General features: G+C 35.5%; 1 protein-coding gene across 1 annotated transcript in view; it reads right to left on the reverse strand.

The window, feature by feature from the left end:
- Positions 1-14,788, reverse strand: part of LOC133533356 (ionotropic receptor 40a-like) — a 48,112-nt gene that overhangs the window by 15,176 nt on the left and 18,148 nt on the right. Inside the window, exons 5-8 of the mRNA XM_061872314.1 lie at positions 13,362-13,521; positions 11,490-11,596; positions 9,052-9,145; positions 4,303-4,461 (exon numbers count right to left, since the gene is read on the reverse strand). Of these exons, the coding sequence (XP_061728298.1) occupies positions 4,303-4,461; positions 9,052-9,145; positions 11,490-11,596; positions 13,362-13,521 (520 nt within the window). The remainder of the gene's footprint in view (positions 1-4,302; positions 4,462-9,051; positions 9,146-11,489; positions 11,597-13,361; positions 13,522-14,788) is intronic.

Below are 14,788 nucleotides of genomic sequence, written 5' to 3' on the forward strand. Positions count from 1 at the left end.
TGCCAACTGGTCCCGAGAATTGGCGTAAGCACTAGTGTTTACGAAAGCGGCTACCATCTGACCTTCCAACCCAAAGGGGAAACTAAGCCTTATTGGGATTAGACCGGTTTCCTCACGATGTTTTCCTTCACCGAAAAGCGACTGATAATATCAAATGATATATCGTACAGTCACGTCTGAAAATATCGATACGAAAAATGTGCCAAAAATATGTATCCACTACCTTAATATATGGGCAATAAAGTCGTGAATATATTATATTTTAGGCACTTTTTTCGTATCAATATTTTCAGACGTGACCGTACATGGGTTCCGAAAAACTCATTGGTACGAGCCGGGGTTTGAACCCGCGACCTCCAGATTGAAAGTCGCACTCTAAGCGGATGGCATGTCTATATTAAATACTAGGTCTATGTAATTAACTCCTAAATTGTCTTAACAGACGTGACGAGGTCATGTCAATGTGACATTTCAATTTCGTCTAGCGCATTCAACTGAAACGTGCAAATAAACACGTGCAATTAAAGTTATTGTCGACGTCAGTTGTAGGCAGCTATTATGAGCCGAAATCCAACGAGTGTAAACCAATAATTTGGTTTATTCTCGGAACAAAACTTGCAGGCCAATTCGAACGTAGATATTTGACATCAGAATGGTATTTGAATTTCGCTCATACTTGCCTGTACATGTATTGGAGCGGGCGAGACGCAGGATAACTAAATCATATGATTCAAATATCATTTTGATGTCAGTGTAAGTTCGAATTGGCATGTTAATTTGGTTTATTCTCGGAAATCCGAGCCTCGTGGGGAAACGGATAAAGTTACATTTGATATTATTAAATTTGTTATAAAATTAAGTTAGATTTCAGTATAGAACAGATCGATACCAATATACACATTGATTATGCTACATTTGTGGCATCGGTATTTTAGGTGTGGGTGGGTATAAATGAATGTAGTTTAGGTTAGGTTGGTTAGTAACATTATACAATACCTATGTAAATTCAAAACGGGCGAATATTTAAACAGTGGTTATAATAGGACCGGAGAAGTATATAATAAGATAAATTTTGCATAGAGAGAAAATAATTCGGCCCACAATGTAAAGCAACACACAACGTCTAAGTCGCTTGTTGGCAGTTACTATAAAAAGCTCCTATCTCGTACAGTATGTGCGGTTAAATATTGCACATTGGATTTTCGGCTTCCTAGAGCGTTGTCTCTTTATCTCTCATTGTCTCCCTATTCTCTTTCTAAAGACCGATGTCAATATGTACCGTAATGTTTGCAGTACATTGCTGCTCGGAAAATTTTCAAAAATTATCTTAATTAAGTGTAACTTAAAAAAACTTCTTAAATAAAGATTACACGGATAAAATATATATTTGCTTTAATTTATCGCCCGTATTTGATTTACGCACTGCAGACTTATTGTTATGACGCCCCTGCCCCTATTGTTAACCGTATTTCCACGCTATAAAAAATCAAACTGTTTTTGTTCAATGACTGTTACGGCTGTTATGCGGGCCAGATATTATTGATTGATCATAATATGTTATAATATTCTGTAGAGTTACGAATAGCGACAATGTGGTACCCTTAATCATTTTTCATACAAAATTTGTACTCAAAGTTAATCTTCGAAGCCGGGTTTTTAATACAAAACAACATTATTTTGTATTACTTTTACACTTTTTGGTTCATTTTATGCATAAACTAATGTGAACAATGCTTGTTTACAAATATCTCTAAACAGTACATTTACATGGTAAATTTTCAAAAAAACATAGAAAAATAAGTACTAAACTTAAAGGCTTGATTCTTTTTGCATATAAAAGAGCATGTTTTGAACTATTTGCTGGTAACTATGTACATCGTGATGGTGGCTATATGGTGGTGGTGTATGGTATAACTCAATACCGACAATAAGTTAACTTTTGATTGAGAATGACACATATAACGAAAACACGACCAAACCAAATAAAATTTACATTCTTATAATCCCTACTAAGTAAATAAAAATGCTTAACTCTGCGTAGTGATTGTAAATTCCTTTTTGACAACCGAAATAAAATGCCTGAAAACACGACATAAGGTTTTCTTTCCTGCGGTGGCAGCTTGGTTGCATTTTTATCGCATGTCACAGTCTGACAGTCTGTCACGCTAAAACCACTTAACCGATTTGGATGAAATTTGGTATGAAGATAATTTGAGGCCCAGGAGAGGATATCGGGTTATTTTAATCAATCATCATCATCATCCCACGCAGACAAAGTCGCGGCAAAAGCTAGTATTAAATCATATCATATTAAAAAAATAGCCACAACCGAATACAGAACCTTCTCCTTCTACGAAATTGAAGTCGTTTAATAAAGGTGCAAAATCGCCGCGAGATATTACGATTAGGTTGCAGGGCGGTGAATCGTAAGCCCCGAATTCGATAAATCCCTCTCCTTGGAATCGAAATGTAATAGAACATTCACCTAGCCAATTAAAGTTCGTTGTCCGTCTGCAGCCGGGGGATTACCAATTTGATAACCAAATGAATATGAATCAACCAGTGGATCTATTCTAGAATGTACTTTTGATGAGCTCAGATTGGATTAGATACCTATCTTTGTTTTATTTACTGTATTGTTTTGTAAAATTTATGAAAGTGCATTGATATTAATAAATATTTACCAAATCGATTGCCGCTGAAAGTTCAGAGACCACTTTTTATACCACGTCGTTGACAAACAAGCGTACGGCCGGCTTGGTGGAAAGCGGTCTCCGTAGCCTTTGGATGCCTGAAACTCCGGGCTTGGGAGAAGGTAGGTAGGAAGGAACATGCAATATAATGTATGACGCGACCCACTTGCCCCTCTCCGTTGTTCACTGGCTGGCTACGCCCTTGACTGACATATACACTATTTTTTTCAAGAATCCCATACTTGTAGTCCCTTGAGTAAACCTCGATAGGAAGCTCATTCCACAGCCGGAGCGTCCTTGAGAGGAAATTCCTCTTAAACCGCACGGTGCACGACCATTTAGGTTCAAGGGTGTGAGGATAAACTAATTAGAGCGCGGTTGTTTTATGCGATCAACGAAGCGTTGAAAGCATGTAATCAAGGGAATGTAGGAAAAATTACATTTTAAATCAAATAATCTTAATGACCGTATATTGTTTGACACGGTGAAGGCAGCGGTAAGCGCATTGTAATTTTTTATAAATACATTTCGTGATCGCATTCGCCATATTGGCATTGGCACATATGTTTCTCGTATCTTTTGTGGTCAAAGATATGCGATCATAAATTTAATCGTCTTAACTAGTACAGATGTTTAGGAAATAAATACTATGGACTATGGGAACTTATAAAAGGCATATTGAAAGTTACTTAATAATAACCTAAACATGTTAAGGCTTTTTAAACTGTATCGTACCTTTCGACGTAAAAGTTTAACGACTAGGGTTGTCGATCGTAAGGACGACCGACAATGAGGTACCCTTGTAATTAAACTTCAGGCATTTTTGTCAAGTTGTCGTTGGGATTTGCAATTTTTGTATAATACCTGCACATGATTATTTTAAGTGTTTAGAGACTGTTTCTGAACAAAATAACATTTAGTAAATTTTGACTTCACTTATTAAATTATCGATATCTCGGACACTATAACGGACAATGTGGTACCCTATAAATGAATATGTCTATGTTGCACCGGGAAACGTATTTATTATAATGTAGAAACGATATGAGTGCCTTTATTCTACTTAAAGCGCATCGATGAACTAGCAAATTATATTTTTGGTGACTAAACTACTTGATTCAAAACTGCAATTTAAGTTTTAGGAATATATGTAATATATGAGAATGTATTTTATTTGCAAACAAAGTTAAAACGAGTTTGTTGAAGCCACTTAACGATATTGGTTTCGAACTTCTTCCATTTTCATGAAAAACTAAAAGCATATTATATAAAATCGATCGAAATGTAATATTGTATTCAACGATTAAAGTTTTTTAACACTATCTGGATTGACTTATCATCTTGAAGATTTTTTTTCGTTTGGTTTGGAGATTTGGCTCATTTTAAGAGCTCCTCAGTCTGGGCGGAAAAATAATCCCAACTTGTTTAAAAAAAAAGGTAATTTTCCGTGGAATTAGAAAAGTATCATATGTTTTCGTAACGTTTTTTTTAGGACTTACGGCGGAATCACACTTATATTGTACAATAATAGACAACTCTATCTATCGACCAAATGTCATCAAAATATTTGATATTTCCTACTGGTAGACCTTTCCATGATGTGCCTTACCTCCCATTGGAATGGTCTGATGATGGCCAGGGTCTCGCTGAGCTTGGCTGGTGCATGAGTCAGGAAGGCCCCAGAGTCTGCTAGGGTCAGGAATGAAAATTCTACTGCTTGGAGACCTCCCCATGTCATTGACACGTCACCGAGAAAGAAATCCGCTTTCTGCCAACAAAGTTGTTTTAAGTTAAGGTCGCTTTCTTACTTGGTTTACCATTTTCCTCCCAAGCTATGGAATTTATAGAAAAAAATTTTACACAATTTAATGGTTATGGACTATGTTTGAATTTTTCGATTAAAAAAAAACGAAAAAAATAAAATAATAACAGTTAGGAGCTTTTAAACATTTGCATGGAATTTGTTTTTTGCTCGTAGCTCTTATAAATCAAATAATTAAAAAAAACTTCCATAAAAATCAAACGAAGGACTACTTTAGATAAAATATTTTCAGTAATATCAATATTTAGAGCGGAAAATGGGGACTAATTTTGTATGGAGAACCGGTGGCCCCTTTCATCTTAAAAGAAAAAAAGAACAGAATTATAGCTGCGAACGAGAAGACAACTTTAGTAATTATTTCCATGGATTATAGTAAATATCCCATAAATCGTTATACATACCAATTGAGACAGAATTATTTTAACACAAACAAAACAATATACACAAATTATTCTCTTCGAAAACTAAATTACTATTTGCAAAGTAAATTGAAAGGGCCCTTGTCTCAATACACTACAATCTATCAAATGAAATGAAAACAGTGTTGAAGTGCAAAAAAAATTAATATTAAATCTTATGTCTTTGTTCAAATTCGTTCGAGCGAATTTATATAATTTACTGTCTCCAAAAAAGTTTAATACTCTGTTCATTAAATTGTTAAAATATTTTATAAAAGTCAAAGGCGTTGGGCAGGCTTTGATTATGAAAACCAGCAAAGAGCGTGTCGGGGCACGCATAATGGAAGGTTCCGTCATACGATACGATAAATCTATAAAAATAAAAAAGTCACACCTTCGCGGCACTTACGTCTTTTTTCACAAAGAATAAGATTTTTGGAAAAACTCATTAATAGCCCAACCGATCATGTTTAAAACAATTTTCGTGGGATGTATGTTCTAAGCTATTTCTTAATTTTTTTTGTATGCCCGGTTCCGATTTTTTTGTACTTTCGAAGCGATTATTTTCAAATGTATTCATTTTATCGAAAAACTTTTTTATGAAATCTTAGTTGCTTTTCGAATCCTATCGAATGATCAGCAAAATCTTGATATTTATTGATTGTTTTTTCACTTTTAGTTACATGTATGGAGTGCCCCCTCAATTTTTTTAAATTTTAAGTCATAAACTAAAGACAGACGGACATGAGGAAACTATTAGGCTTCCGTTTTTGTCATTATGGAAACGTTATCCTGAGAAAAGAATGCTAATATCAAAGAGAATTTGAAATAGAGGTGGATTATCAAAGAAAATATTTCGACGCATGATTAAAACTTTTAGAACGCCATTTGACTTTGATCCTTATTCTATCACTGATACCACTTTACTGAGCGCCACTTTTTGATATTTAACACAAACGTGAAATAAAAAGGTTCAAAGTCAAATGGCGTTCTAAAAGTTTTAATCTTGTGTCGAAAGATGGCAGTAAATTTACTGTGGCTACAAAGCTTTCTTGAACAATCCACCTCTATTTCAAATGTTCTTTGCTAATATGGAACGCAAATAAGTACAATCAGCAGAAGTGGCTACGCAGATTAGGTGGATAAAATTATTCTGCACACGCAACTATATCTACTCCCTTACAATAAAGTTGTGCCGAGTAGACTATTTAGAACTTCTAATGCTGACTAGAGCTGTAAAGTCACGTTAGTTCGAGCCATATTTGAGTAAAATCTAAAAATGGCCAGGTAATTTCTCAGAGCAAGTTCTTCAGAGTTTGAATGGTTTTCCCTTTTTGCCTGTGTCTCTTTGCTTTGCTTCTTTGGCAAACCAAATATCAGTATAAAAAAAGACGTTAAACTCACAATTTGTATGGGAGTACAATGAAATGAAATCACGGTACGTTTTCTATTCCTGAAATATCATTTCGGGAGAAATCTTAACAAATTGACTTTGATTTTGATGTCGATCGCTTCAGAATATTATATAGGTGTGCGTGCGTGCGTGCGTGCGTGCGTGCGTGCGTGCGTGCGTGCGAGTGTGAGTGTGAGTGTGAGTGTGAGTGTGAGTGTGAGTGTGAGTGTGAGTGTGAGTGTGAGTGTGTGTGTGCGTGTGCGTGTGCGTGTGCATGTGCGTGTGCGTGTGCGCGTGCGTGTGTGCGCGCGCGCGCGCGCGCGCGTGTGTGTGTGTGTGTATGTGTGTGTATGTGTGTGTGTGTGTGTGTGTGTGTGATTTATTACTTTATTTTTGCACTCGAAATTGGAAGAGGGATAAATATCTATATATTTATTAATTAAGTTATATACGTAATCAGATTGTGAAGCGTATTGCCTCCTAGCCAGTGCTCCTAGCAAATGCAGTTTTGATTGTTGGAATAGTTAAAACATAATTATTTTTCCTACGTGTGGAGTAACATACTAAATATCATGGAGAATGGAAAATATTTGGAAGTGGAAAAACGTTTTGTTTTCTGTTAAACATAATTGAAGTATTTAAAACATTGTGTGAGTGAGGCGATATTTGGGTGACTAAGCCACTGTTGCCGCCTTGACCCTACAGTTGACATCATTCTGAGTATTGGTCACACTTTGATGGGTCCAAGTTTGGAGTCTTGCCCAAAGCGGTGAATATTTTTTTTTCTTTAATTTAAAAATTAGTAGTATGTATTGTTACAATACCTACCAATTATGTATTTATTTATGTTAAAGAGAACCAACAGCTTTAAACTTACATTATGACAACAAGATTAAAACAAAAAGCCACACTCACAGACACTCACAGGTACTTAGTTACAAAGTATTCTAAAAAAAGTAATGCACTTACGCAAACACACATGCGTACAAAGAGAAAAAATTAAAACACAATTTAAAATTAAAATAGAAGCCTTACAAATAGATCCCAGGTTCCGAACAACTTAGTTCATTAGCGCCCTGAATAACTGAGAGAAAACAACATAAAGTAAATTTATCAGATTTTAATGCTGAAAGCATATTTTCAAGTTCATATCAAGCTAATACATATGTAAATACATGAAGTTTGATGAATTAAATGCATTTATCGCGCAATGAAAACAAAACATAATAAAGAAATAAAAAAGTACGAGTATATATGCAATAATACATTAATAGAAAGAACGCCTACATAAAATACCGCTTAACCAGACATTACACATTAGGAACTTTACAATTGAATATATCAAGTTCCTTCAACAACTCATTTAGCTTTCGACTCACGAAAACCAGGTCGATTGAAACGCAACTGTCACTGTCGCACTAATATGGAAGAGTGATAGAGAGATACACAGCATTTCGTTGTCGAAGCGATAGTGAGTGATAGCTAGGCCGGCAGGAAGCTATTCTGCAGGGCTAAGATTGTCGGCTTTTTATAATTTGTCATCATGCCTGTCACGTTCTAACAAGTATGTAAGTGCGAAAGTGACGTATGGCATGACAAGTAATAAAAATAGTGACCATGATGCCGCCGCTGCCTTTACTTGGAGGACGCAGTGTTTACAGATATAGGGGGATAGTACCTGTTAGATAGGTAGGGAGTATTGAATGAAAGTATGCTTAGTAGCTCGGAACAGTCAGTTACGCCACTGCTGATGTTCAGTACCCCTATTGTAAATATTTTCGACAGCGAAACGTGACGTACGCGTTTGCGTTAAGTGTCATTTTGTATGAGATTTTTGACTTTCCAAAACGTCCCGCTTGGCGCGCTGTTCAAAAACCCATACAAAATGAGACTTAACCCAAACGCGTTCGTCACGTTTCGCTATCGACTAAATTTACACTAGGGGTACAGGAGAAAGGTACCTAATATCAGACATTTCACGTCTTTTTTGTAAGGGGACTAGATGGTGCTTCTAAAAAATAGTTGGACGACGACGAACTATAGGGAAATTTCAGTTTTAAGCATAAATATTTGATATTTTTTGCTGTTCGCCATCGATTCGGTCAACGTAAGTATTATAGCAATGGGTCTAGATTTGTAATGCGTACTCCAGTTTACTCCTCACATAGACACAATAAAGCACTTTAAGGGTTTTAGCTTGGGTGAAATATAAAGGATTTCGTATTATTTAGTATTATAAAGGCTAACGCTTTTAGTGCTGCACTAATAATACTAGCAATGTGCTTGTCAAATATAAGTTTGGAATCGTGAATAACACCGAAATTCTTCATATACTTATGTTATTTTCCTAATGTTACCTATTCACACTTGGGTACACTTAAAGACATGTCTGGGTAGAAAATCAAAATCAAATTAAAACGAATTAGCTTCGGCAATTGGCTGAAAAAGGTTTCGGAAAACAGCGGCTTTCCCGTGGAAAATATCAGTGTTAACAATTTCGACAAGCACATATATAAAAGCTCTCATTACACAATTTTTAACAACTAGAAGGTTCGAACATAGGATGTAGCAAGAAAATAAATAGGACCTAAATAATAATTGGATGAGTTAAAACATAATATAAATTCAATCGTCCTAGTATTTTGCGTGTATCTTCTGTACGCGTGTAGCGAAATCTTATCAGATGATTGAATGTAAATCAAGTAAAAATACTTATAATACGAAGCACCCTTTGAATCATCTTACCCTCTTCCAGATTAGGCCAAGCGTGCCCTTAAAAGTCCCGTTTCCAGAAATCCCTGATCCCTGGCTTCTATCGGGTGGGTCGTAGTATTCGTACCTAAACAAGTCAAACGTTTGAAAAATGTAAATCCAATTCTGTTTTTTCCGGGTAGAACATTTGCTTTTTGAAGGCGGGTAATGCAGGACACATTACCCGCATCCTTCTGATACTGAAACCAATCTAAAGAAGAATTTAAATTAAAAAAACCGGAAAAGTGCTAGTCGGACTATATAGTTACATTATTCTATAAAACGGTCACCCATCCAAGGACTGACCCCGCCCGACGTTGCTTAACTTCGGTGATTGGATGAGAACCTCGAGATTGGAAAGAAATATTTATTTTATTCTGTTTTTAGTATTTGTTGTTATAGCGGCAACAGAAATACATAATCTGTAGAAATTTCCACTGGCTAACTATCACGGTTCATGAGATATAGCCTGGTGACTGACGGACGGACGGACGGACGGACAGCGGAGTCTCAGTAATTTGGGTACGGAACCCTAAAAATAAACTTTTATTAACCCATTAAGCTCTATCACGATATATTGTCATGAAGCCACTAAAAACATTTTATTTATTTATTTAAAATTTATTACACAAAGGAAGGTGGGCTAATTGGCCTATTTGACCAATAAGGGCAAGCCATATAATCACCGGGTAGGTTATTCCAAGTTGTAAAAAATTTACTATGGCAGGTACTCACAAATCTTTGTGTGAAAAAAGTTATCGCCGCAAAAAATACTGTGAGTTGAAACGTCACTGTATTTTTTTTTACGATACTAAGTTCCTGTGTTCAAAAGGTTTTGCTACTGTCGATGATTTTTATTTTAGTTTTTTATTAGTTTTCTAATATATATTTTATTCATATATTTTTTTTAAACAGAATTTTGACAAGTCGCGCCATACAACAAAAAATAAATTATATAAAAATAACCTTTCCGATGATATGTCGCTTATTTTTATTGGTCCATGGGCCAGTGTCCATACAAATCTGCCCATCTTCCTTTACAAAAAAGAGTAAAAATTACGTATTTGATGCTATAAGGAATTTTCTACCAGTCAACCATTTTTGCTACAACAGCGGCAAAACTAAGCATGTTTTAGGCTAGGAAGTAGCAAAGCATAGCGCGTAGCATACAAGTTGAATAACCGTGTTAAAATATTCATTTCACCTCAGCAGCTCGAACAAGCCTACTTTCGTCACTCCAGGGAGTGAGACAAAGTAGCTTTATAATTTAGTGAAGGCAATGAATACAGGAATAAAAACCTTACTTGATGTTGAATTTTTTTAACCTTTAATATGTTCTCACTGACTACTGAGGTGAAAAGTTGCATATGTCACATGAGACCAAAGTTATTTTACATCTCGTGTTTTTGAGTCCCTCGCTACGCTCAAGATTCTTACTTAGAATCACTCGCTTCGTTCGTGATTCAATTATAGAATCTTTCGCTTACTCAGGACTCAAAATCAACACTCGCAAGAAAAACTAACTTTCCTCTCTTGTTGCACTAATAACTAGGTATTGCCAGTACTTTTGACTTTTGGCAGTAGGTACACATTGCAGTTTATATCGATAACCGGAATGTTTTTTTCATCAGACTTGCTCGTAAACGTTGTTATTATATGACAGCATACTGAGATGGAATGCGCTATATTATGCCCACGGGCGTAATAGTTTTTTTTTTAATTTCATTACGCCTATGGGCATAATATTTCTTCTGGTAGGTATAAAATGAGTATTAATTTTAAAATACTATCGTTCAAATTTTTTTTTTGCGAATGTATAAATATTTAATTTGATAATTTAATTATTTTTTTACACAATTCAATCATGGCTGAATGTCGGATAACCTTCGATGCCGAACCTGTCAATAACGACAATATGGCGGACGAAAGTTTCAAAAGCCACCGTATTTAAGAATTATTTCGCTTAAAATTTAGTTTATTCCTCGCAAGTGTGATAAAACAATTGATGATTTTTTTTTATACCACGACATTGGAAAACAAGCATACGGTCCGCCTGATGGTAAGCAGTCACCGTAGCCTATGGACGCCTGCAACTCCAGAGGTGTTACATGCACGTTGCCGACCCTAACCCACCATACCACGCGTTGTGCCACGGGCGGTATAAGAATTACGAACTCGTGTTAATTAAGCCCTCATCTTCGGCTTCGGGTTCAAAAATTGCGCTTGTTCGTAAATTCTTGTTTATCGCCCTTAATACACAATATAATATTTTCTAATAGATATATACAGTCGACGTCAAAGATGTTTACATTTTTTTACCTTATTACAAGGGTAACAGTGTAAACACATCTTTGACGTGAACTGTACAATTCTTTTTAAACAAAATAAAAACGAAAATGGATGGATGGATGGTAAGAAAATAATTTACTTACCGAAAGTTTAGTTTCTTGGCGAGCAGGGAAAGTAACTTGTCGTCTCGTCCCCCGGTGACGTTGACGGTCGAGTCGTTGTTGTACTTCACGAAGTGCCAGGGCGGAGCCTGTGGAAATGTGATTCCAATTCAAAATAGTTCATTGTGTATTAAAGGTTAACAAGAATTTACGAACCAGTGTGAATTGAAGCCCGAAGCCAAAAGCGAGGGCTTAGTCACAACGAGTTCGTACTGTTCGTAGTTCCTGTACAATCCTGGCACACACAATGTTTTTCAACACACTTCACGTGAGGAAGAAACAGCGAAATAAATAAAACTGCTGTCTATTACGTACATGCTTTACAGCCCTAGGTCGAAATTTAGGATTTACGGACTGCATCGCGTACGTACCTTCTACGAGCAAGTGCGATGAAAAGCGAAATAATAGAGATAATCTAACAATAAGTCAGAACCTAACTCTCCGCCGACAAAGTTACTGTGACACAACTATAAGTAAATATAATATTTAAATCAAATCGTAATTTAAAAATAATTTTCAAAATCGGTTCAGAAATGACGAATTTATGGAGTAACATTAAAAAAAACAACCGAAATGATAACCTCCTCCTTTTGAAATCTTGAAGTCGGTTAAAAATCGATATAAGTCAATCAATCAGCTATGGTTAATCAATTGTGTTAAAATATTTCGCATACTTAATTTCAATGTCCGGAGAAAAAAAAATGGGACAACGTTTGTATGGAAAACAGCCCGTGTGGCTCACATGCCAATCATTAACGCTCCGTAGCGTAGCGTAGTCATCTCTCTATCACTCTTTCGTATTAGTGTGACAGTGACAGTTGCGGAGCGTTAACGCTGAGCATGTTGGCTACGCGGGCTGGTCATCCACGTGTAAGGGTAAGATCGAAGAATAACTTTGCGATCCTAGCGTAATAACGGTATTTTTTCTATGAAATTCCATTTTGGGAGAAAACGTTTTCCACTGACTAAATCTTAACAAATCAATTTGATTTTGATGTCGATGGCTTTCAGCATAATATATTCTAGGTTAACAGCTTTTGCTTTAACAAAAACATTTTGTTTGTTTGGAATTTTTGAACAAAAGGAAAACCTTTAAACCTAGTTTTTCATTGTGTCAATAACATATTAAAAAATCGACCCCTCTTAAAATGCGTAAAAGAGGGTAATTCGGTGCCGAGACTTGCGTAAAGAACAGCGCGGTGTACATAGTGGTGCTCCCATATTGGCTGTTGTAAAATTTTATATGACATCGTGTGATGGGGACAACTTAATAAATAATAACATGATGTCCCTGTCACACGATCTTATATAGCATTTTATAACAGCCAATGCGGGAGCACTCTAAAGTTATAACTCGGTGGTTATTTTACAGTGGAATCTCGATAGAACGAATTCATAATATCAGCTTAGAGAAGTCTCTATAAGGTTATGTTCTTCATACAGAGGTTTCGAATTAGAAAGGTAAAACGATAGAAAAAATCGTATTGAAGAGGTACTTAATTATACAAATGCGTAAAGTACAGTTGTATTGCTTCGAGTTATAGAGGTCAACTTCCATTTTTCGACATATGGAGGTAAAAAATGTACTGGAAAAAATCCCTCGTAGGGCTACATTTGCTTGCTATGATTTCATGCGCGCGCACATATTTCGAGGTTTGAAGGTTTTGGGCTTCGAAGGAAACCACCTTTTATTTCGTGTTAACAAGGATTTCGCCTTATCGAGATTCGAGTTATCGAATGTTGAAGTTGAAGTTGAGGTTCCACTGTATAATTAGTTAATATCAAAAATGTGACCATCTCAATTTATCTAATATAATTTTTTATAGTAGACAAATACATGTGGATGTAACTTACGTGTAACACGGGTACTCTAAACACCCTCCCCTTGAAGTCATGGTACACCTTGTCAGCAGGCGGCAACACTGGTGACTTGTACAATGTTCCTGACCACCAGTTGACTAGAGAAAGATGGTGGATTTGGTGGGGCGTAGCCTGGTTGTAGTAAATACGGAATCTGTGGAAAAAATCAACACGGATAGTATGTACAGAGGCAAAAGCAGCGGTGGTGGTCGAGATATGACGTCCAGATTTTAATCCGGAGGTCGCGGGCTCGAATCATACTGTACCTACCGAAAACTAGAACTAGTTATGTACATAATTATGTCAGGCGTGCTTGTAAGTTATTTAATAATAATTCAAACTGTCTGAAGTCGATATATTTAATTGCACGATATACGATGTTAACAATAAAAGATTAAGTACTAATGATAATGTAATTTTGCGACCTTGACTGTACCCGGATAAATAAATTCATTTATAACTCAGATCTGTTTGTTTAAAGTATTTATAATTGTAATTAGCTATCGTATCTTCAATTAGGGAAACTGTAGGTTTAATTTAATATTACCATATATTTCTGTTGAATTGTAAATGTAATCGTTTGTTTCTTAATAAAAAATAAATAAAATAAATTTATGTACGGAATATCATTTGATATTTACCACTAGGTTTTCGGTGAAGGAAAACATCGTGAGGTAACCTATATACATCTGTACAGAAATTCAAAGGTGTATTCGAAGTCCCCAATCCGCATTGGGGTAGCGTAGCCCAAGCTCTCTCATTTGTCCTTTAGTTTGACCTAAAATGATTCACCATAATGATTCATTTCTCATAATGATTTTTCATTTGTTTACTTACATTTTTTTTTACTTTAACAAATTAAAAATTATACAATGTTATTATTGTATTAATTATAAAGTAAACACAAGATACCGAGCAATATGCGGACGGCCGATCCTGTAAATATTTACATTACATTTAATTAATGGGAAATTGATTGAAAACAATAAGACAATTATGTATAATCACGTGCAATAATATCTTGCACAGTAAAGCGTGCAAAATTATCCGACACAATCTAATATGTAGAACTCTTAAGACAATGACATGTTACCTTACATACATTTTATTTTTTACCTTACATGACAACGTACCTAATGTCTATTGTTTTTATTTTTTATTTTATATTAGGCACACAATGTAATAATTATTTTAAGTTGAGTTTTGGTTGGGAATGCAATCCAAAGCATGTATGCGCAGCATATACTACACATTAAAGAGCGAAAACTACAACTATACTAACTACACTTAATTACATAATAAAACAATTATTAGACACAAAACAATTTGCATAAAGAAAATAAAGCAAAGAATAAAATGAGATTGAAACACAGGTGTAAGATGAATACAAACCTAACGTAATGGTGATTGATGGCAAAGAA

Source organism: Cydia pomonella, unplaced genomic scaffold (assembly GCF_033807575.1).
Source record: "Cydia pomonella isolate Wapato2018A unplaced genomic scaffold, ilCydPomo1 PGA_scaffold_159, whole genome shotgun sequence".
NCBI lineage: Eukaryota > Metazoa > Arthropoda > Insecta > Lepidoptera > Tortricidae > Cydia > Cydia pomonella.